The 26,031-nt window shown below is 34.3% G+C and overlaps 1 protein-coding gene across 2 annotated transcripts in view; it reads left to right on the top strand.

The window, feature by feature from the left end:
- LOC138315929 (beta-hexosaminidase subunit beta-like) overlaps nucleotides 1-19,873 on the top strand; it is a 35,424-nt gene extending 15,551 nt beyond the window's left edge. The window contains exons 1-15 of one of the 2 annotated variants that reach the window (XM_069257344.1): nucleotides 743-1,022; nucleotides 4,422-4,603; nucleotides 7,028-7,501; nucleotides 9,091-9,200; nucleotides 13,066-13,176; nucleotides 13,587-13,688; nucleotides 13,995-14,100; nucleotides 15,496-15,703; nucleotides 16,121-16,231; nucleotides 16,553-16,643; nucleotides 17,031-17,202; nucleotides 17,454-17,544; nucleotides 18,392-18,496; nucleotides 18,691-18,865; nucleotides 19,701-19,873. In XM_069257344.1, the coding sequence (XP_069113445.1) occupies nucleotides 4,444-4,603; nucleotides 7,028-7,501; nucleotides 9,091-9,200; nucleotides 13,066-13,176; nucleotides 13,587-13,688; nucleotides 13,995-14,100; nucleotides 15,496-15,703; nucleotides 16,121-16,231; nucleotides 16,553-16,643; nucleotides 17,031-17,202; nucleotides 17,454-17,544; nucleotides 18,392-18,496; nucleotides 18,691-18,865; nucleotides 19,701-19,802 (2,118 nt within the window). In that variant the 5' untranslated portion in view covers nucleotides 743-1,022; nucleotides 4,422-4,443 and the 3' untranslated portion in view covers nucleotides 19,803-19,873. Of the gene's footprint in view, nucleotides 1-742; nucleotides 1,023-4,421; nucleotides 4,604-7,027; nucleotides 7,502-9,090; nucleotides 9,201-13,065; nucleotides 13,177-13,586; nucleotides 13,689-13,994; nucleotides 14,101-15,495; nucleotides 15,704-16,120; nucleotides 16,232-16,552; nucleotides 16,644-17,030; nucleotides 17,203-17,453; nucleotides 17,545-18,391; nucleotides 18,497-18,690; nucleotides 18,866-19,700 lie in introns of those variants that run through there. The other variant, XM_069257345.1, reaches the window with a different exon arrangement.
- Nucleotides 19,874-26,031: the final 6,158 nt, after the last annotated feature.

Below are 26,031 nucleotides of genomic sequence, written 5' to 3'. Positions count from 1 at the left end.
GATACATTTAATCGGATAGTGAGGATAGGTGCTCGTTTCAAGTACACCCCTGACACATGAATGTCTAATTAATAATTAACGGCGAGGGATAACGACTCATTCATCAGAGCAAAACTGGAATATACATTGTATATATAATGTAAATATAGCAACAAGATCAAGGTATCTATTAGTTATTGATAAGTTAAACTACTGGACAGATATCAATAGGTTATCCAAGAATGCAATTAACGACATTTTCCTATTTATTTTATATGGTCTGTTTTAATATGAATGTGAAAACATGCATGTACAAGTCAAAGATTTTAAATCGTCAGTTCTATGAAATGTTATGTCTCTTTTGATATAACACAGAATTTATTTTGATTATAAAAAAAAGTATGAGTTCTTTTGTATAAACATACAAGCATAATCTCCGAATGAATGACTTCATGGATAATATTATGTGATCAGACACTAAATTCTTTAGTGTAAAACCAGCAACCGCTGGAAGTCTTAACCGTAATTTGAACTCAAAAGCAGAGTAATGTTGTCTTTTCATTACTCCACACTTCCACATAATACATCGTTTAAATGGTATTCAAGTAATAAATGAAGATAATAAATAACAACTTTGATAATTAGAACTAATACGAACCCTTAATTATTCACGATGCAAGCTTTGTCAATGAACACAAAGGGCACATCATTGCACTATTACCGTACGTGTTCGCTTGCTCGGTAGTATATATACATGAGGGGTGTAGTCCGAGCGGGAGGATACTATATCCCTGTGCTGCCCACTAATCACCTACAGATCTGGATCCCTAAATACGATTAGTCCGCTGAACGCTGCAGGGATTCTTGACCATCGGATGATAAACAAACTTTACAGTCGGCAGCTGTGTTTAGTCACTGACCACTGTGAATGATCTCGCTGTCCAGCATACCGGAAATCGCTTTAAAAACATTTCAAGATTGTACTTCATCATAGGACTGTAAATCTTCACGCTGATTTCACGGATCATGTTTATTCGGTAGTTGTAAGTATATATTTAGTATCTATGTTTTCCAACACATCAAAGTTAATAATGGTAGAAGGATTCTAGCTATTTGTTGCAAGTGCCCTAAGTTTGATATTATTGGATCCAATGTGTTAAAGAAATAGATATCTTTACTTCAACATGACAGCATGCATTCAAATCATTCATGTTAGCAGTCTTGGAGAAAAGGTGAAGATCTTGTGAGTAATACGAACTTTCACATATTTTGTGGACCTTTGTGGTCAGCGAACGTTAGCAATGAAAAAGAAAACATTATGTACAAAAACATAGTTGTCTCTATCGTGATGTTACATAAAGTGATGTGTGTATGTAAGCATATAACATTTGTAAGCTTTCTGTGCGCTTTGATAATCATAAATAATCTGGATAATTTCCAAGATGACAAAAGCATGTAGTCTAATTTAACGCCATCAAAGAGTTACGACATATCTGGCGAATTTGTACAGATGATGTTGTTGCATGGTTGTGAAGGGAATAGTTCGCTCTTGTTTAACATAGTACATTGCTGCCCAAGGTCATTAAGTATGAGGGGTGTAAACAAAGAGAATCAGGAGCTTGGATGTGTGAACGGGAACAGGCAGCCATTAATCATGACAACAAACCAGTGCACAACACGTAATGCTGCAGCACACGAACCTGAGCGATTCATGGTTATCTGAACATCAAGCTCAATCCAACTGCGTTAATCATTTAAACCGTCGCGTTTGCTTACCATTAAGCGGCCGATCTGATAAGGTTTGGCAGCTTACAACATATAGCTTTGAACTTGATTTTCGTTCTTATCAGCTTTTCTTAGAAACCTGAATAGATTAGTGTTATATAAGGATTTACGTAAGACCAGAGATTCCACGATAGGACTGGTTATCGATTTGTTGAAAAGTGCATATGTACACAGTATTGATTTATTTATCAGCCATTTATTTTGATTTGTTTTGTTGTTTTTGTCAGATTTTATATTTCATTTCGCCTTAAGAAGTCACATGAAAACTTGATCTTTTTCAACTATCTCCGATCATTTTCATTTTTATAGAAGGTCAAATCTCGACATCTATAGTCAATATGCCTATCGCTGAATCAAAGTAATGTTAAAGTCCACTTCATCATACGTTAAGTACTGTAAATGTGGGAATATTCTCTAGTGCTTCATATCGCGATTAACATGTGTACATACTTTGAGATGTTTTTATTTTCGCAATAAATACACATGTTAACGTTTCTCAACATAGGTTTATTTTTCTTATTGCAATTCACTCGTGTCGCCTGATGATGAGGCTGCATTACATTTATAACTTCGTGACTTCTATGCGTCAACAAAATTATTATTTTCTCAATAAATGTTATTTAATTATTATTTTCTCAATAAATGTTATTTAAAGATTCTCTACATCCGGCAGAACATAAATATTACCCATTATTAGAACTATAACTGATGTAAAATGTACAGTTTAATCGTGTTTATATGTGTCTAATAAGCACAAAATTTCGTATGGAATAATTATTTTTATGCTTTTGATGCATGCACATTCAGTACTTAATGCCATATAGGGCACAGTAACAGGTTTTTTTTTCATGACACAATTAGTCATTTTTAATATTTTTATATTGAATTGAAATAAAAAGCTCAAACTTTTCAATGGTGGTGATTTTCGTTAAATATATCATGCAATGTTCATGTATGGAGATTCGACTTGCAGTTGCGGTTTTCTTTGTAAATTTGTGACAAAACGTCGAGGTATGAGAGAAAAATACTTTTTCGTGTGAAAACATTTTTCATATGAAGAATAGGGATATTCTACCCTCGGCAAGCCTCGGGTTTTACAACACTTTGTAACTTCAAGTAAAATATCCTTATCCTTCACATATGAAAAAGTCTTATAATCTATACCAAATATCACTCGTGGAGGAAACATTTGCGTAATAAGCTTAAATCCTCTATCGCGTACAGTTCTACGTTTACAGTACTTAGTCTGTGGGCGAAAACATTTTATTTGACATCATATACTTGTACCTAGCTTACTTCAGTGCACATGGTATTTGTTCACTTTTGTTGTCAACGATTACAAAGTGTCAAGTACCGAAAATAGTTATGGCATTCCTGTGTGTTATGCGTCGTGTACAACGATATTAATCATACTTAAGTAATACTACACTTAGTACCTATTTATATAATAATTGAGTTAGCAGTCTCCTCTAGCCGATAATAAGCAATAAATTATAAATGGAAACCGATTTCCTGGACATAGATCAATAGAGGTCAAACTGTCCTCTCCTCTTCCCAACGGAGCAGAGTACAGCTGGGGAAACAGCGGACGTATCAGAACGTCACATGGTTTGTCACAAAGTACAGTTGATCTTTCTTCATCTGGCAATTTTGTCTTAAACAGAGGATGGTATCCGCTAGGTATATGTAGCGTGAATTGCTGTTTTTGTTGGTATTTTGGAAGGCTGTGGTATGTTAGTGGTTATTCGTAGATGATACCGGGAATTATATTTTCTCACAGCAGCGGGTAGTTGAATACTATTCAACTCTCAGGACATTGAATAAACATTGCAGCTGTTGATTAACATTGTGTAAACTCTGTACGCATTCTGATTGGCTGACAAGGTGAACTTTGACCTAACCACTTATTTCTCAGTGTCACGTCATCGTCGTGTCTTTTGTAACTTTTAAAAAAATAACTCATTTGTATGGAATATATTCAATATTCAACAACCACTCATTGTGTAACCTCTATTTATTCGATGCAATACAAGCTTGTGACGTCACTGCGTCAACAAAACTACATAATATGTACTATCTCGGCTGGTTTAAATACTACGCAATTTTCATGTATTGAGAATTGACTTCGAACTTTATTCAAAATGGCATGATATCACAATTGTAAAATTATAATTAAAACGTCATAGGTCCTCCTATTAGAAAGTCTTACCTCACTGAAGCGTATGTATTCTTCTGATAACTGTGGTCACCGTCTACTGAAAGTTAGTTTGTCTGAAACGGCATTAAACATACTTTGTTTTATCGGAATTTTTCGATTAGATGGAAAGATATTATGTCGTTATTAAGACTTAGCTATGTCGTTATTACGACATAGCTAAGTCGTTATTACGACAAACTAAGTCGTTATTACGACATAGCTAAGTCGTTATTACGAGATACTATGTCGTTATTACGACATAACTAAGTCGTTATTACGACATACGAAGTCGCTATAACGACATTTTTTTCAATACAGATATACCGATAAAATATTAACCATCATGTTTATGTTTTGTTCAAATTGTTAAAAATCAGCATAAAGTTGCATTGTTACTGTGGTTAAAACAATACCACAAATGAAAAACCACTCAATTCTTGTTTTCTATTTTCCGGCTTAGAATCAGGATGGGATAGTAGAAGATGAACGACCTAGTTATAACGCTAACATGGATTACCATTCTCCTGGTCAAGGTATACTCCTACAATGTCCAGAAAGAGAGGCCGGTATACATAGTGGGGCCCAGGAGAGGGAACTACTCCTCATTAAGATACAACAGAAACAGAACCAGACTCGATATACGTAAGTACATATTTATCAATCAAATATTGTGTAAGGACCAAACGTCGCAAATTATACTTATCGACATAGAAAAATCAAATTAACGTCACACAAATAAAATATTAGAATTAGATATAAACTTTAAATCTGTATTCGTAAGAATGCCATATCGGATTTGGTAGCTGAAGTTTACAACTTTACAATTTCAAACTTTATTTTCTCGTAGAAGTAAAAACACTAGGTCAATGTACCAAAACATCAACATTCACATAAATATTGGAAAAGTGGAAATTAAAATGTAGGTCAATGTACCAAAACATCAACATTCACATAAATATTGGAAAAGTGGAAATTAAAATGTAGGTCAATGTACCAAAACATCAACATTCACATAAATATTGGAAAAGTGGAAATTAAAATGTAGGTCAATGTACCAAAACATCAACATTCACATAAATATTGGAAAAGTGGAAATTAAAATGTAGGTCAATGTACCAAAACATCAACATTCACATAAATATTGGAAAAGTGGAAATTAAAATGTAGGCCAATGTACCAAAACATCAACATTCACATAAATATTGGAAAAGTGGAAATTAAAATGTAGGTCAATGTATCAAAACATCAACATTCACAAATATGGAAAAGTGGAAATTAAAATGTAGGTCAATGTATCCAAAACATCAACATTCACATAAATATTGGAAAAGTGGAAATTAAAATGTAGGTCAATGTACCAAAACATCAACATTCACATAAATATTGGAAAAGTGGAAATTAAAATGTAGGTCAATATACCAAAACATCAACATTCACATAAATATTGGAAAAGTGGAAATTAAAATGTAGGTCAATGTACCAAAACATCAACATTCACATAAATATTGGAAAAGTGGAAATTAAAATGTAGGTCAATGTACCAAAACATCAACATTCACATAAATATTGGAAAAGTGGAAAGTAAAATGTAGGTCAATGTACCAAAACATTAACATTCACATAAATATTGGAAAAGTGGAAATTAAAATCGTTACTATTATTAGTCAATATGACGTTCAATCAATTAATCAATCAATCAATCAATCAATATTTTATTTTAGTGTCAATTTTTTGAAGATGTTCAGCCGATATCGGCTTATGAGACACTTATGAAAAGTATACAGATGTTTGTATTTGCAATGTGCTACTAGTAATATGAATCTTTAGTTTTCTCGATAATGGGCTGTAAAAAAGGCACACAAAATGTAACTGGCCCAATCGTCTGTTTTCTTTTTAAGTAGTATATACGGAAACAAAGGTAAGATTTTTATTCTCACTCCATGTTAATATTTTCATTACATAACCGGGCTTTATGAGTTTATTCTACTGGTCGGATACCGACATAGATAGATCTTTACGGATTTACTTTGTCTTTGAAAATCGTGTGTTTTTTTAACACATTGATTACGTGTTATCTCAGTGGTAAGTTATAGTATACAAATGTAATGCTCTTAAAGGAAGATTCGCTTGCATGATGAATACACTTAGTTGTACTTTGATACTGTTGTGACACAACAAAGAGTGGGTTTGCGTTGAATATTACGGAACTGGTGATAAATACCGTAATATGATAGGTTGTATGACGATTGATGATGTTAGTCGTATTATACATGTGTGATGGGAATTGTGTCACCAATAAGAGAAAGTTATGTGATAAATACTTAATACTTGCCCTCTATAAACTGGGTCGTCCACCGTAGGTAATTTGTCTGATGCTGCAATAGTACACGGGTCTTTGTGTACTTCGTACTTTACGACCTCTTAAATATATTATTTCCTGAATACTACATACACCGTTTTGGTCGTTGTCGTACAGTATCAATTTCGCGAAAAGATCGAACTGCGAATTCTAGTAATTCTCAATTCTCTTGCATTTAGATCTTTAGACGACATCCGTGTAACCCATATTCATTGTTACTGTTAAGTTAATGATTATTAATTATTAAACTATAAGGAGGATGGTGACCTAAAGATTTCCTGCAGGGTGTTTCCTAGATGATGAGTAGTCGAACATTGGAATCAGAGGCTTCTATGTTATACATGATTATGACGTTTGGTGTTGTTTATTTCAAATACACTGTAGTTTATTTCATATTTTAAAAAAAATGTTCGAGCATCAAAATAGGAGGTATATTTCAAATAGAACGTTTGATAATTACGGTGTTCTGAAAGTATAATGGCATGACGGCGTGTTTTCGCATTTAAATGAATTCCAGCGTGAAATATGTGATTTGAAACATAGGTGTTTGTTGCAGACGTCATTTGATGTACATTATTAGTAATTAGTAATAATTAGTGTACGTGTAATCATGCTGGTAAGGGAAACAGAGCTTTTAGAATTGACCTATTATATCGCTTTCACGATATACTTTAAATTACATTTAATTCTGAATTCGCTATTTTCAGATAAGTATAGACAGCAATATGTTCATACTGTGAAAAGCAAGGAGACCGAAAACAACGTTTCCATCGACTGGGATTACACAGATTTCAGTCTACAATTCAAAAGTGTCCGCGGACCCGCCTTCAAGCTCCGTAGAGCTCCCCGCGCCACACATGGACAGCCATGGCCTCTACCTCAACATTACAGGACAGACAAAGAAAAAGTCTATCTCATAGACCAGCATTCATTTGATATAAAAGTAGAAAACTATTCTTGTGTTATTTTAGAAAAAGCTATAAAACGTTATAAAGATATTATTTTTAAATTCGCATCTGAAGAGTTCTATGACAATTTGAAATATTTGAAAAATGGCGGTTTTGATAAAGATATTTTAGATAAGAGAAAACTTCACGACCAAGCCACTTCCATTAGTTGGATGGCAGTAGTGCTGAAGGAGACCTGCTCGTCCTATCCTCATGAGTCGTCAGACGAATCGTGTAAGTATGGGACTGGTTATCATAATCAAACGCAATTACTCAATATAATTTTATAATTGATGTTGTGAAACAGCGTTCTTAGGTATGCTCGGCGAACCTGTGCACATCTAAACAGTAAAACCACTCCGCGATGAAAATTAAATGTTGTTTTGTTCATTTACATACTACTTGATGGTATGGATAAATCAAACCTTAGTATTCAAAAATACCAACATTGAATTTGCACATACATATGCACCATAGACAGTATATTTTGAGTGTTCATTTAGGACTACTTATGTATATGTTTTCGGTCTCACTACGTGTCATCTTGACTCCCGAAAATCACGAACAACGCCTTCTTCGATGTCTTCCTCCGCGGCAGACTTTCGGTTGATTTTGGATTGTTTATGGTTTTTTCCAATATTACGTAATTCATGCTGCTGATCGATTAATGTAATCAAACGTTAGGAATGTAATTGCAAAAGAAAGTTCATGAAGTTTTCTTGATGTTAAGTTTTACGACTAGCGGTCTTATTAATTTAAAAGAAATCTGAGTGTTATACGTAACAAAATAAAGTACCATTTTTTTGGCAAAGGTATCTGGCTATGATGCTATATTTTTTTCCGGAAATATTCTCAAATATTCTCAAATGTTAAGTGGATATTAAGATACGGATATGTTGACTTACTATTTTTGTCTTTTAAGAGACACTGACGAAAATGGTAATTTTAGTAATTAATAAAGAATTATAAAAATTGACTCTCAGATTCTGACCGGATTTATTGGTGTTGAAATCGTTATTTCATTTTTATTTCAGTTATTTTTAGGAAAATAAGCTATTCAACTTAAACATAAACTTCATAAAATAAATACGGTATACCGTATATATTTACATTTAAGTCCAAAATTCAACACTGCACACTTAGTATACTAAATTCAATATTTAAATGAAAAACCAATTTCTTTATAACTTTGTTTGAATCCTTTATTTAAAGTATCTATGAGTGGCCTTGACACTTTGATTATACAGCGTTTTAGGTAAAGAGGGTTGAATGACCGTCTTGCGTATTCCTACTACATGTACCATTGATACCGTCCGTGCCTTATTATTCAGTGTTTAGTATATTGTAAATCTTTTTGAGATCCCTCGTGGACACATTTCTAACTGTTACACACATTTCTTATTTGCATACTACAGAGTTATTTGTCCCGTGCTGGTAGGTCCGATTGCGACGTCATATATTTGTGAGCATATCGTCACATTTGTCAGAGAAAATGACGCGAGTTTCACTCTCAAAATGATGACATCACAATGGATACCTACTCACCAGGGAGGTAACCCTGTAACACACAAAAGGGAACAATAAACACACCTAACTCATTACCATGTAGCTTCCAGCTTCCAAAACACTAAACGTACATGTTTTAATTTTCCGTGTTTTGAGGCAAACCGAAGCACCCTGTTGTTTGGCATATCCTTCGTAATCCATATATTTGTTGGAAACAAAGTAACAATATATTGCTAATTAAAAACCCTTATAATATAACTGCCATGTATGTATTCCTCTCACCATATGTATATAACGTTCACTTTTTTATCCTGTAGATTCATTATTGGTGAAGCCGTTTGGGGTGTTCCTGAGGTCCAATGATGTGTGGGGTGCCTTACGAGGACTCGAGACTTTTAGCCAATTAGTTTACAAACGACAGAACAAGGTAAAGCCACTCAATAAGACTTTAAAGTACACCTTTATGGTGCTATAATGAGCGTCACGGAACTGATTATCGTAGTTCTGGAAATAAGGAGAATAGCGTATGTTGAAATTCATAAAAAATCTTCCGAATTTTGTTAATGCATTTGTTGATTTCAATTCCGATCAATTTTGTTTATTGATCATGCTCCATTTAGTACATATAAACTGATGTTTTTTAAAATAGTCCAGGTTATAATCAAGCGTTCTAAATAAAAATCAGCTACCAACCCTTGAACAAATAACAAACACATTGATATATAAATCAGATGTCGATACTACGGATTATTTCTGTCAGATTTATATCAGAACACAATCTGTTCTCTTTATCGGATCGATGAACTCGACGATTAAGCCGCCAAGACCGTGCGATACACCGCATCTCGTTATCACGACAAATGACTACAGCACTTAAAGATAGATTGGCACTTTAGGAATCAAGGACGAATCTTCAAAACGTAGGCATTTTTGCTACAGCCATTCCTTTAAGGGCTGAGTCCGGCGCCACAAAAACGCTCAATCGGTTGCATTTAGACAGCATTTGTTTTAAGAAAGTTGACTTCAAGAAAACTCCTCTAAAGGAACACCAGACAGATTGAGCTTTGGCAGTATCAGTAATTGCTTCACGTCGCGTAGTTTGCCCATCGGTCAGCTGTGTTGTGTAACCTTTGACCTAGAAAAAAATCATAGTTTTACATATTATAGTCTATCGTATGAATGGCGCTTTTAACGACTACAATGATAATAACCCCCATGAATAAGTGAATCGTGAAATTTTACACCTGTGAAATTAACAACCATACTGCAAATGGGTGGATCATCGGTGGCCAGGTACATTTGTAGCTCAGCCTTATAACATTCGGCTACTGTTGGTGGGTCAATGGTTCGATTCCCGGTACGGCCGCTACATTTTCTCCTCTCCTGTTATGCAATTGGCGCCCAACTAAAATACCCACTGTGGTTGTATAATGGTCTTGTATGTCTTCGAGGGCGGCGATGACTTTGAAAAGGGAAGGAGGAGTGTAGTAAGATGGGACTGGGCCGATCATCGGTGACCAGGTAGAGCAGCGGATCGACTAGTGTTCAGATGTCCCGGGTTCGAATCCCTGCATTTTACATTTTATCCTCCCTGTTATAATGCAGTAAATCAACTGACAATTTCGTCATTTCGTCGTCACAGTATAAGTATATCTACATAGATATATACTGTTTAACAATTTGGGACTAAATAACTACAGAAATGAAAACGATTCAAGCACTTTCGAACTGACAAAATATAAGTTTCCAGACGACAACTTAGTAAAACATCAACGCATTCTGATTAAACTTCACACAATGGTAGTATATGGGAAAATACAGCTTGGGATTGAATTTGGAATAAAAAAAAGTCAACTACAAGGGTCACTGTTACTAAAACTAGATTGTTTAAAACATTTTCGTTTCCAGACAATGTAACTTCAGAAAACATCAACGGATTTTGATCAACTTTCACACAATCGTAGCATATGAAAAAAATAAAGCCAGCTGGCTTGGGATTGCATTTGGGGTTAAAAGGTCAACTACAAAGGTCACTGTTACTTAAAATAGATTGTTTCAAAAAGTTAAATACAAGGGTCACTGTTATTAAAAAGAGATTGTTTATAATTTTTTTCGCTTCCATACAATAACTAGGGAACATATCGACGGATTTTGATCAAATTTCACAAAATCGTAGCCTATAAGTAAATACAGCTAGGTTGGGACTTAATTCCGGGTCAAAAGGTCAACTACAAAGGCCACTGCTACTAAAGAAACTAAAAATAGATTGTTTCACAAATATTCGTTTCCGGACGATAACTTGAGAACACATCAACAAAATTTTTCAAACTTCGTACAATGATAGCATAACTAAGCAATAACAACTTGCCATAGAATAAAAAAAATCTGCGGCAGGGGACGTGTGTTGCTTGCAACACTTACTGTAAGCTTTTTTGTTTGGACAATCGAAAAGGTCACTAGAATTAGACGCCTTATGGGATGTTGTCAGATCTCTTGCACACCAATATCACGTAGTTAATACAATATGAACATTAAAACAATGCAATTAGTAAATTTCCATGACTCGTTTACATATTTAATTAATAGTGTCACAGTCATATAAACGTTACGTTTAGCGAAAGTTACGGAGCCCGTGTAAGATAAATGGTGCCCCCAAGCTCGTGCCTGCGGTGAGTTATGTACTTTAACAGGAAAACGCTTTGCATCTTGTCTGATTTACGTTGCAGTTTTGTGAGTTATAGGTACCCCCTACCCCCGTGCCTACATTATTCACTCCCCTGCTAATCTCCTGCTGTGGTTGCTGTCCTTTCTATAGAAAGACACCGACATTAGTTTATCTTTTTTATGTTTCTTTGGCTATATCACTTGCACGTACATTTGTTAGCTAGATGAACTTAAATTCATTTATTGACTTAACAATCAGAAATTATATGTACATGTACCAATTAAATGTTTAAAGTAATTACTAAAATCGTTATTGTTTCATTGCCCTGATTTGTACGGTTCATGTGACTTTGATACAAATTTAAACGGTTAGATATGTGCTTCGGTGGATTTCGGTCTCCTTAAAACACCTTCATTAAATAAATGCTTAGTATATGACAAAATACAACTTTGGTTTAAAGTGCACTGGAAATATATTATCGACATTATCGTAAGGGAATTTTATGTACAATTGTAGTGCTGTATATATCTGGTATTATTTTTATACACGTACTTATTCTAACTTTATCACTAATGTCTTATTGCTTTTATTTACAACAATAAATATGTCTTAATAAAAAGAAATTATCACTGTAAGGAAAAACAATCATTGGAATTGCATTAGGCTGTAGTTTATACAATAGCACAAAGCTAGTTCAACTCTTTAGTTAACATGGTATTTGAAGTGAATCTACTAAATATTACGCTAAGAATGGTAGCATGAAACCGTAAACATTACTACTAAGGCTATCCTTCTCTCACGTAACAAGACTTATCGATAGGGACGCACGACTATAGTAACATGCACTTTCTGAACAGGTAACGAATTAGACTACAGCAGAATCTAACATCCCAGTGTTTAAGGTCGCTTAGTGTTAAGGTTGTGACCAGATATGGCGTCACACCCAGATGAAATGAGAGGAAAGTACTTCATCAGGATTAAAGACAATAATGACAGCCCCGGTATGGAGTGGGGACAGAATGGGGTCAAGTGAGACTTGATCAGAGGTCAATACTCACAAGGCAAGATTACAAGGGGAGTTTGTTCTAGGCATAGGTTATCGTTTTAGTGCAATCAGGATCGTAAGGTAGAAATCGTGTTCGTGGCTCAGAAGTGTAGAAATATTCGATTGGTTTGTACTAATTACAATCAATAAGAAAATCAAAAAGACAACATGGTTCGGTATTTTGCTTTGTCATAATATTTACGTTTCTCGTCAAATACGATATTTTCTTTTGTAGTACATACGTAATAATGTCAGAATCGTGATGACAAGAATAGAAAATTCAGTTCAAATAATGTTTGACCGACCTTTTCCGACCGTACATTATTTTGTAAGATACATGTAAGGGGTGACAATGAATTGATAAAAGTCGCTACCTGTCTGAAGAAGATAAAAAAAAACAATAAATATTTTCCTTTCCGGTCCTCATTACAATTAGGGTAGAGAGCGGTAACATGCAGATTAATACCGATCACAAACTTATTATATCATGATTAATGAACGAAATGTTATTTATCGTTGCTGAGACATGATCAATGTATATTTGTTGACATCAGCCTCTAACTATGTACATTTCCGTTTCAGTATTATATAAGAGAGACGTTGATAGAAGACTTCCCAAGATTTTCACACCGAGGCATCCTTATCGATTCCTCAAGACACTTTATAAAAAATAGTGTCTTTTATGACGTCATCGTAAGTATAAATAGGTCTTTGCTATGTGATCCTGAGTGCCACTTCATAAAACATATAATACAAAAAAACTAAAATACAACAAAAACCAAACTGAACCAACCATTATTTTAGTAAGCTACTATTGATCATTATTAGTTCATATTAAAATGGTTTTCAAAATCAAAGACAGATGTCTTAAAAAAATACTCCATAAATAATTTCAAAAGTAACGCGGCAGTGATATTGCTGTGGCTGGACAAAAAAAATATTTCTGGTTTTGTGTCATAGATAAGTGTCATTCCCTAAAAAAACTTATCGAATAACTTGCGAGTCATGCAAAGCTTTAGTCACATTCACTGCATGACAGATTGTATATTTTATTGATGAAGTTTGATTGCACAAAGAATTCTAAATGGCTTTCACCATTATAGGACGGCATGGTACAAAATAAGATGAACGTTCTCCACTGGCACATGGTCGATGACCAGTCATTTCCATTCGTCAGCCGGACATTCCCGAACCTCTCTGATAAGGTACGTAACTACATGTATATCTAAGATAGAAATTTTTCAAGTTTGCCGATCATGTTCAAGTTTTAATAAATGTATGTTTTCTATACTAGATATGTTTTTTGGTTCATTTAGAATCGGTCGTTTCTCATTTCGAATTTCGTTTTCTTTAATCGAATATCTCTAAGACATGTTGGACTGGTATCGTAATTAAGGCACACCTCCTAACTCTTCTGAAAAAATCTTGTACTGTAATCTTGATAGTGTTCACACAAAACTCATAAATTTGTATTGTTTTGATAAGTGAGTACTCTATGTCAATGTTTGAAGGGCGCCTACCACCCATCTCTGGTGTACCGGCCGGAGGACATCGCTGACATCATTGAGTACGCTAGGATCCGAGCAATCAGAGTTATCCCCGAGTTTGATACGCCAGGTAAGGTATTCAGGTTCGTTATTGTCCGTGATAGAGTAGCGTGAAGCAATGGGACTAATTAACGCACCACATGATACCGATAACGTTTGTGCTGGACTTGTGTTTCCATTGGTGATGGAATGACGTCGAACGATGATATCCCGCGCTAACGTCATTTCAACGTTAATATTACAAATATTACTTCCCATCACCACCGGCGATACAAGTCCTGCACAAACGCTATTGGGTATCACGTGTATGTGAATCAGACCCATATAACTTCAACTCTCTCTTTTAAAGGATTATAATATAATAGGGTGTCGTATTACGGGATACAAAGCAAACAATTTAAGTATATTGAGGATAATACATCATGTTATTACATAAGTTGTTTACACAAATCTATATATAATGAGGTATAATATGTTCAGCTATTAATCCGAAAGTTCAATAAAACATAAAATATAAAGCACAGTTTGAAGTTATATTGCACGCCTCGCTGTTGTTGTAAAGTTTTGTAGAAAACTTCCGAGGAATCGCGCGTAAAAGTGAGTTACGTTATTATGACGTCACAAAGATTCACGCTCAATTTCGCGCTAGATTTATAGGTCTCGAATAAAGCACGTCATGTAGACGTTTATCGAGTAGAGGACAGACACGACAAATGTATCAGATTAAAAAGCTGCATGCAAGTCTAATTATCTGAAAGAAGGCAATAAAACATCCAAACTGGAGTTACAACGTGACGTACGTGGGCTTCACGTCGGTCTTCAATAGAATTTGAAGCATTTCCGTACTGTACGGTGTTGATGATTTTTTTAAGTGATTGTCGTATTCGTTTCATGAAAATATAACAAATATGCCATGGGTTACTGTGATCTAGTTCATAATATTTAGCCCGAGATGGTGGTAATCGACAGATGTTGAATTGCACGAGGCCGAAATATTTGTTGATTACCACCACCGAGGTGTATCACCGGTGGTGATGGAAATCAATTTGTATAATATTTGTTGTTTTATTGTTTGGCATTTATTCTTTATAACAAATACGTGTAAAAGACGATTTTATAGTAACTATATGCCCTTTGTAGACGAATCTCAATAATCATTGGTCCATATGTATTAACAAAACAAAAAAAAACATGTCAGGAAAACACAAATAATTCACTTTAAGCTTTGCATTTAAAGTCATCGGCTTTGCTGTGTGGAATTTATAATATTTCCAGCAGTCAAGATTATTAAATATTACGATATTCGGATTGTTAGATTTGTTTTGATTGGATTTTAATGATATCGGGATAACAAGTGCTCATAGTGTAAACATAAAGTCATAGAAGTGCTTATTTATTCATGACTTTTTCTTCTTAAATCGTCTCAAATGTGAATGAAGTGTGTTAACATTGTCTCTATTTACAGGTCATACATTCGCCTGGGGATTTGGTCACCCCGAACTCCTCACTCAATGCTTCCAGAACTACAGACCAGTGCCTGGCTATCTGGGACCTATGGATCCCAGTAAAAACTACACGTTTGAATTCCTTGATAAACTATTCAGTGAGATATTTAAAACATTCAGTGACCGGTCTATACATTTAGGAGGGGACGAAGTGCCTTTAACATGCTGGTGGGTAGTAATGTCTTTCTTGTTTTCAAATGAGAAAATCACACTTCATATCATACAAATAATACAAATAGGTGTTTGTACTACAATTTGTCGTGTTCGTGGGCCATTGAATATCTGTGATGTATTCTGGATATAAATACTGATATTCCAATAGTGGAATATGTCTTCTGGTCGAGATTCCATACACAACAACCACTCGTTATGTAACCTCTATTTATATGCAACTAATATATTTTGGCAAAGGGTCATATATTTGATAAAAATGAGTAATGTGAGATGATTGCAGTCTGATACAACTGGAAACATTATGTTAGCAGAGTAGTACTTCTATTAACTATAGGTATTAGTATATATATGAATCAATTTTTTATGTCATGATTTTTGCGTTCTATCCAATGATTTTTTCACCTATTGCAGGGCTTCTAATCCGGATGTAAAATTGTTACTCTCTTTAATGGACGATAGGTGGAACACGACTTCTAGGATGAAGGATCCGATGGTAAAGGTCTGGAACTATTTCGTCACCAGGTAGGCGGAGCTACCATCTATAATATTCCCAATGATGCTTTACTTCACATAATGACAAGTCGTCACGAATTAAGCGTCTAAAGCAGCACTATCCATAAGGTTGATGAATGTATCGATGATGTGAATATGAAAATAGTTACAAACGATGGATATACTCGTCCTTCCTATAAAACCGGCAATTTTTTAAAGTTGGAAATCACATATTAAATATATCGTTGTTTTATATACTCGCGTGTCTTGATACTAAGGAGAAATTTGCTAGCTATATTTGTTAATACATCCATGCACGTCATTAACTTTTTATATAATTTGAATTTAAAGGTTCACCGACAATCTTAAAAATGTTTCTCGCCAACAAGGCCGAGAGAAACGTTTTATTATGTGGGAGGAGGCTATGCGAAATAGACTGAAGGTAGGCCATGGTGGATAGCAAAAATTAGTTATTTATCTTTTTCGTATGATAAGTATTCATCTGTTACAAGGAAAAATGATTTTAAAAACTCCATTCATCACTATTTACTTTCCAATTGAATAATTTTAGATGTTCGTTACATAAAGATATGAAGTGATATGCTTTTAATTGTGTAAAAAAATATGCAATAGTAGATAACAACACGTTAGACAATGAGGTTGTGGGGAAAGGCTTGTCGAAAAATGAAGTCATTATTTATTTAGCAAAGGCTACAAGTGATTTTAGGTCTTGCAGGAATAAAAAAATATTTCAAACAATCCGTTTTTATAATACAAATTAAATTAAAACAGTTTTCACAAATCACATTCGCTTAAAATTATCTTCCAGATTCCGAATGATACGATTATCCAGATCTGGTTAGGCGGTATACGGGAAATCCAGCAGGCGATCGACCGAGGTCACCAGGTCATCTACAGCACGTGCTGGTATCTGGACTGGATTGACCACGGCGTCCATTGGCCAAAGTACTACAGATGTGATCCTAATCCAATGCGAACAGGTACTGTCAGCTATGTGACCACTAAGTGAATAATTAACGGATAGACAGTGGTAAATACGAAAATAGAATAAAGAGTAAAAAATTAAGAGGCAGGAAGGAAAACTGTCTTTAGCATAAACCAAAATAAACGTAAAACCAGTATTAATAATAATATCAGATAATCATAATTAATTGTAGACAAATGTACTATATATAGTAGGATAGGGAAGTGTGTGTATTTAGCTGATTGATATTTTATTTTCACTTGACAGGTAAACAAGACAGAGAGAAGATGATACTAGGAGGGGAGGCGTGCCTGTGGAGCGAGTATATCACTAACGAAAACGTCATTAGTCTCCTGTGGTACGTGTTGTACAGTGTTTAAATGTGTAATATTCCCGAAACTTATACCTAAGGGGATAACGCCCAACCAATCATCGTCAATATAATTGTGGACAACTAGCATATTTTTGGTAGGAGTTATCGCCCTTCCTTCAAATATGCTGTGAATTTCTAAAGATTAACCCTATATTTTTTAGTAAACTCTTTTTCAAAATAATAATATTACTAAGTCAATAAACTGTAATTGACGGATGTGTAAAATACTTTTTGTTGATTAGCCTTGATATAGTCATAGTCTTGATGGACTATTGTCAATATTTTCTTTGTTGGATTATATTTACTATATTGAAGTAAAATAGTTAATAGATTCTTCAGATATTCATAATTAAGTGTAAAATATTTATAATACAAATGTAGTGTCATAACCTATTCATGTCGTTATAATCATAATAATATTTTACCTCTCCTTTAAATTGTAGTCTTCGTTAAATCTGGTGAGCTTTTTGGGCATTGAAAATATCATTAGATATTACGAGATTTAACACATTGATGTCAACATCAATCTATTTGTTTTAATGACATTTCTAAAGTTTATTGTGAGATGAAAAAAAAGCCTTAACATGACTATTCTAAAGTGATGTACATTTTGCAAGTTTATCGGCAAATCCTTTTAGAGTCTGATAAAAATGAACATTCTTATCTAACAGTTATCTCCCTTCGTTCCACTGCGGAGTAAAACTATGGGATATATGACCAACCACATGATATATCAAAATGTCGTTTTAATGTTAGTGTATAACCCAAAAATTGATACTTTTACATTTTACATTTTATTTGCCAAAACCATCTTAACTTGAATGCTTTATAGGCCAAGAGCGTCCGCTGTTGCTGAAAGGCTTTGGAGCAGTCGGACGGTGACGGATGTGCTAGCAGCATCGTACCGCCTACAGGAACACAGGTGTCGCATGCTGAGGTACGTGTGATCATGAACGTAAAACAAAAATGATGTTTATTTATTCATCATAAGAAGGACTAAAAACAATAACAAATTTTAAAATGAAGATCACTCTTTATTGCTTGAAGTGCCTTTATCTGTTCCCGATTAAATATGTTCATTATGTCTTTTGATTGCTAAAAACAATGAAAGTGTATTTGTGTTTTCGGTAGGCGAGGTCTCCCTGTAGGGTACATTAACGGCCCTGATTACTGCGTACCGCCGTCAGTACAGGAGGAAAATGACGTTAAATGGGGGGAATCTGGGCCTGATACTGACTCCCAAGGGAGCCATATACATGCTTTACGTCTTCAATCCAAACCGGTGCTGTGGATTAGCTGTACTAATGTAAGTAAAAATAATCTCTTATCTTATTTGTAAAATTAAAACCGATGGATTGAACAAAACAATACTAATCTGTCCATAAAAACATCAACAGGACAGAGTAACAGTAGGAGTGCTTTTTTAGAGAATAAAGAAAAAATTCTATTTCATGATAAGATAATCTGTATTTTTTTTTCTTCTTTTTTTTTCAACAAGGCAAATCAATATAGAAATATAATTAAAGGCTAAAACAGCATAAACGAAGGGAAGTAACTCCGACAAACTTAGATAGATCAGTCTGTCTATCCATGAGGTTACAGTACTTAGTATGAATTTATTTTATAAAATTCGAGTCAGAATTCATCAAAAAAGTCTGCGGATCTGACATCATTGAAATGGCATGAACTATAGTTACTTAAGACATGCATAATGATCTGAAACAAGAAAGCAATGTGGGGTTTAATGCTGTAAACGAAGATAACAAATTAATTATTCATCAGATATAAACGAAGGAATATTCTGATTTTATTAAAGAGGTACAACTTTCAGAATGAATAGAATTCATACGCTTAATACAGTCATTTGATTAACAGTCACGATACAAAATTGAAAAACAAAATGTGGAAGTAACTTTCGATTATTGGTCTGTTGACGTCTCCCGTTAACTTTCAGTCGCTCTTTCTGTACAGCATATTTTACTCCTAATATCATCAATATTATTTCCGACATGCAACGCATTTGTGTCAGGTAGTCATATTTGTGAAAGGTGTTTACACTGTACATCTTGTGTATAAGACAGCAGAAAGTAATGTTCAATTTTATTACAATACTTACAACGTCACTGTGTCTTGTTTTCCAGGAGCTGGAGACGGTAAGCCTGTTGATATCCCTGATCGGCGTGGTCATGGTGCTTATGATGTTTGGCGTACGACTCAGAAGTCTCATGTTTCGGTTCATCTAAACGTTATATATTTATACCATATGTTTTATTTCTCGTTAATATAGATTATTAAAGTTTTATAAATATTTTAATATTGTTTTTGTTATGTTTTGGCCGGTGAGCTTATATCGTAGCGCGGCGTCCGTTGTCTGTCGGCCGTCCGTCCGTCAATTTCCTTCAAATCGCTACTTGTCATAGCGTTTTGCATGGATTGTAACCAAATTTGGCCAGAAACATTCTTGGAAGACGGGAACAGATTTTATATAAATTTTGGCTCTGACCCCCCGGGGGCAGGAGGGGCGGGGCCCAATAGTGGGAATAGAGGTACAAAATCCTAAATTTTGCCTAAATTTTGGCTCTGACCCCCCTAGCTGGGGCGGCGGGCCCAAAAAGGGGAAAATAGGTAGATCCTTTAAATCGCTACAAGTAATATAGTTCTGCATGGATTGTAACCAAAGGTTGGGTTGCAAAATCTGCCAACGCTCCGTTTTTTTCAAATTTTGCAGTGTTATAGGTTTAGGTACATTACTACTTTATATGTGCTTTTTATCTATTTTGCCTTTTTTTTTAAAAGGCATAAAGGGCCTAAAATGATGTTATCTAACAGTACTTTAAGCTATCAAATCTCTGAAAAAAATCCTAGTTTTCATCAAAAATATTAAAGTTTTTAATGCGAAAATAGGATAAATGCTTCACTAGGTCACTGTGACCTACTTTTTGGATTTTTCATCATTTTTCTGAACTGAATTTCACAAACCCAATATCTACATGTATAGGAAAAATCTGCAAAAATGTTATCTTTATTCTAATATTTAAATAACAATGAAAATGTGAATTTTCACCCTTTGACCTCTGAAATTACCATGAGCGCAGACCAAATCGGATATTCTGAATAGCATACATTATGCAGCTGACCCTAATGTATCTTCTTGCAAAATATTTTGCCTATCACTGAGTGGCCGTAAAACGGCCCATAGTGATACCCCTCCTTTTAACCAATCAGAGTCGCTCATTTTGTTACCATGCAAACAAAGCATTCCGAATGTGTTCCTTTGCAATACTTCAATTTTTTTAAAATCGACAATATTTAATCAATCAGATATTTTGTTACAACATCTTTTGAAGTATCATGATATTCAACATACCTCATAACTCCTTTGTACCAATTTTCACTTCAATCTGACAATATCTAAATTTCAGCCAATTATAGGCCCCTATTTTGTTACCATAGCAACCAATATTTTCGAAACTGTTACCTTTATGTTTAGCATCCAAAATTATTACTATACACTAATTTTCACTTAAATTAGACTCTGAAATCTTAAACTGGAAATGTTTAGGTTTATTAACAAAACAGAGTTCTCTGGCTACCTACACTCGCTCTATATATATCACCCAAAAACTGTGTTCCCGGATTTTAATTTTGAAACCTATTTACACATAGACAGAAAATGTCCTGAGAGTTATTTTTAATGCAGGGCAAAATATTGGACACCTCCTTTAACTGGGTGAAATGAGATGACAAAGTGCAATATTTCGTTTTCCATTTTTCCTAAAAGTGTGTTTGGGTTTTTTTTAAGATAATTGTTTACAACAAAATTTTCCGTTCAAAATCTGAAAAAATGACTCAGATATAAAGTATACGATCTACTCATATGGATTTTGAATATTAATATGAAGAATATTTAACAAAAGATGACATATTTTGACATATTTGTGAAGGTTATTTTAATGAAAAGATATCTGGCCCTTTGGACAATTTTAAATTCCCAAAAAGAAAAAGTAGTCTTATTTTAAAGGGGCAACTAATAGTATTATCGATATGCAAAGCTTGAAGAAAATTGGGTTGTGGGCAGATTCTATGGGATTTTTAATTTTAGCTTGAACACCACCTTTGGCCCAGAAACATCCTTAGAGGAAGTTTAACAGAAATTTCAAAACCATCAAAACAATAGATTAATAGTTTAATTACGTCCTTTAGAAAGTACTTTACAAATGTTCTTCTAAAAATTAATAAAGCAAGAACACAAAAAATATGTTCGTGGGGGACGAAAATTAAACAAATATGCGGGAATTCATCCTAAATATTTCTGATGATAGATGAGGGTTTAATGATTTCGTTTACATTTGATTCTGAACTGAATATTTTTGACGACTGAATCAGAAGAAACATATATGATATCAATTTTCGATTAGTTGACGACCTGGTGTAGATGATTTGATTATCATACATAGATACATATATTTATTCTGACAACATACATGTAAACATGTACAGGACTTTTTATAATCCTATAATAGTCAGCTCTTAGTAATTTACGGATTTATTTTACAGTGTATAAATACTTTTGTGACTGATTTTCCTAACTCGAATCGAGTTCATATTCAAATTGTTTAATGACATTTGTTGGGAGACTGTTCCAAGTATTCACAACTCTCTGTGTGAACGAGTGTTTTCTCATACACAGCCTTGAATGTTCTTTGCACACTTTCAAATCATGTCCACGTGTACTTGATCCCTGGTTGATTGAAAACAAATCTGAGACTTCCTTGTCGTATTTTCCAGAAAGTATTTTGTAAATTTTCAATCATATTCCCACGTGAGTTTACGCAAACGTTCTATATACGACAAAGTTGAGAGACCTGGCACAAGCTTTGTTGCTCGACGTTGAACGTTTTCTATTGTTGTTACATGTTTTTCCAAATACTGACACCAGGCTTGAACAGCATATTCAATATGTGGCCTAACTAATGTCGTGTATAAAAGTTTAAAACTGTGCTGGTCCATATATTCCATTGTCTTCCGCAATACTGCCATGATTAAATTTGCTTTCTTGACCTTTTCATATGCTTGTCAAAGGTAAGTTTATCATATATGGCGACACCAATGTCCTTCTCCGAGTCAACAAATTTTAAAAATTGGGCATTTTCTTTCAGTCTGTATCCATATTTAGTTGTATTTGAATATCCCAATCGCATCATTGTACATTTGTCTGGGTGGAAGCAAAGTTTCCAAATATCCTGTCGTATTATTTTAAAAATCTCTTCATTTTTATTGATCTAAAAGCTTTCGTATCATCCGCATACAGATAGATGACTGTCCCGGTACTTGTTACATCGGGAATATCATTTATAAAGAGAACAATGAGAAGTTGTCCAAACACAGATCCTTGTGATATTCCGCTTAAAACTGGATTCCACTCTCACGTTTACTTCCAAACAGAAAGGCTTAGATCCAGGTGGAAAACTGATCACCGATGCCATATTTTGCGAGTTTATGCACAAGTCGACCTTGAGGTACTTTATCGAAAGCCTTCATAAAGTCACAGTATATAATATCCACGCTTGCTCCGTTATCCAAAACTCTTGTGTGAGGCCTTCTCTTTGTTTTATACTCGCAATCAATAGTCATACAAGGATGGATCGTGTGAAGGCGAATGCCATTAAGTTATCAACATAGTTCCCAACTATATACCTTACATGGCATTGCTACTTGTACATTAAAATACCGAAAGTTTAAACTTTAAAGATATCAATTAATTCTGATAGCTGGCACTAAATGGAAACGCTCAACAGAAAAGGAATTGAAGATTTAGAAAACCCAAAGCGATCAAATAATGATCGAAACGAATTAAAAGTTTAGTCCATCTAAATATATAAAGAGTAAAATAAAGGACTGAAGCTGGTTAGTCGATTCCAAATTGAGTTTAAAGATGAATTTCTGCGGTTACTTTTCATGTCTATAAAATTATACTTTCATCTTGTTAAAAGCACTAAAATCAATTACAAGTATGAATTTTACCTCAATTTATATTATTTCATTTTATTTTTGTTAGAATATATTATATTCAACATAGCGGCATATTCACGAAATTCTTGCTATGTGTACCATCTTCAAGTTATCGTGTGAGGAAGACGATCCAATGAGAGGTGTCTATCTTAGTTTAGTGATATATGGCGATAAGATGAAGAATACAATTTCTTAATAATCACGCCATGTGTTTTATTTAGTTTAAACATATTTCATTGTCAAAACGGAGACGAAAGGATTGGACAGAAGTTATTGCAACTTATACATGAGATCCTAAAATGTAGACATCTTAAGCAGATCATGTTATGATCCAGAAACAGTGCTAAACATCAATGTCAAGTTAGCAAATTGTTGCAAAAATGATCTAGGTAGCCACGAGTTTAATATCCTAAATTTAGTCGCCTTTTACGGTTATGCAGTGCGGTACTTGGCACAAATCTTACATCCTACTTGCAGTGTAGGTGTTGCTTGAGATTTTCATTTATCCCGTCACACATGGCCCATGTGACCCTTGGATGTAATTTTAGCCAGGTAATGCCCATCCTCGATACACAAGGGGTTACTGTCACAGTCAACCACAGTGTACATCAAATATACATTGTATACATCAAAGAACCATATTACCCTTGTCTGCAAATGAAATTTTGCAGCAAAAAGAGTGTTCAATGCCAAATTAAAACAACTGTGTGATTAGGTCATCGTGACCTACTTCTTCATTTATCATTTTTTTCTGAAATCTGGCTCTGAGGTATATTTATGTTCACTGACTGGCCATAAAACGATCCAAAGTGTTATATCGTTAAATATACCTATATACAGAAGCGGTGTATTCCCGCGATAGGCATGACATCTCCTCTATTGATTTAGTGATTTTCGGATTTAGCTGCAGCTAAAGTTGACTGTATTTTAGATATTTCAGATTTACGAAAATAAATAGCCTAAAGTAGGTTATACATTGTAAGTAAGTATATATGAGATGTTATATGTCACATATTGACTGTACAGGGAACTGTACAATGTTATTGTTGTTACTTAATATTTATCCATTTGCTCTTATTTCTACCATTATGATACCTTTTGGGCTTTTTGGAACTTCACCAAAACAAATGATGAAGCTGGCACCGTTCAATAATAAACACAGCGCGGTATAGTTTTAATAATGTTTTAATCACGTCCAAACACAATGTAGGATCATTCCAATACCCATTTACTGTCACTTTAGCCAGGATGATGATGACCATAGCTGTCTATTGCAATGCCCAGGCTAGTCGTTGTTACAAACCTCACACCCTACACATGCCAAGCTCATTACTGTAACAAAGGCAAACGGTTCACGTGCAAAGTCAGTGGTTTTCGTTTTCATGGTTACCGGATACACAGTTACAAGTACAGACAGTGCGTTGGGTTGCCATGGAAACTATTGTTCAGTTTGTATTTCTACTTAACTTACTCTGTACTACATAAACATGGTACTCTTCTCTACATGGTGTCTTGTCTCCAAACAACTCCAATTAATCACGAATCTATAAATAGACTTGAGTAACTAAGCAGTTTGTTGTTTACTTATCTCACTCTTCAGGGTAGATCATATACCGTTCACACCTCTCCAACATCCCTGGTGCAATGTATACTTTCACAAAATTACCAAGCCGAGTAAACATCAAGAGAGGTTTATTCATTGTGAGCATTATGTTATGGAATCATGAAACAGTTTTACGTAGTTGTTTTTTATATTTACTAATAGATTTCTAAATAAATTATACATATCCATAGATTAACACCCAGCCCTAAATTTCTAGTAAAATGATTATGTTTATAGATATGATAATAATAAACTTTATTTACTGAGGATGGGCATACTTAGCAAGCAGATAATGTACCGCATGATCATCCTGTTAGTAAACATGTAAAAATCGGGTAAAAGTACATAATAAAAAATACAAAAAAAGATCATATCAAGTTCTACCACAGGAGATAAATACAAATAAAGAATGTTTGCATAAGTGTTTCCCATTAAATGGCGTGAACCTTGTATATATAACGATATTAAAAGCAAAGATATATAAAAACAAAAGCTAATATACACAAAATGTAGCAACATGTTATAGGCTCAGTTTTAATTTAATTCAATAGTTTGCTCTGAAATGATTTTAAAATTTTACAAATCACACATAACCTATCTCAAATTACTTAATTATATGTTATCAACATCGTGTGTAATCATTTTAAAGTAACGACACAAAATGGCCGAGGATTAAGTCATAGAAACAACTTAGTATATTTATTATAAGTATATCAATATATATTTACATATGCCCCTATATAGTCAACGGGATGGGAGTTGCGTTCAAATTAGCGTAAACGCAACGACGCATGAATACAAACCCAGAGTAGGATCGGACTACTTCTAGTTCACGCTTCGGTAAGATTTTGCGTCAT

The sequence above is a fragment of the Argopecten irradians genome, chromosome 2 (assembly GCF_041381155.1).
Source record: "Argopecten irradians isolate NY chromosome 2, Ai_NY, whole genome shotgun sequence".
Taxonomy (NCBI): domain Eukaryota; kingdom Metazoa; phylum Mollusca; class Bivalvia; order Pectinida; family Pectinidae; genus Argopecten; species Argopecten irradians.
The sequence above is the reverse complement of the archived record's forward strand: the minus strand, read 5'-3'. Positions and strand labels throughout refer to the sequence as shown.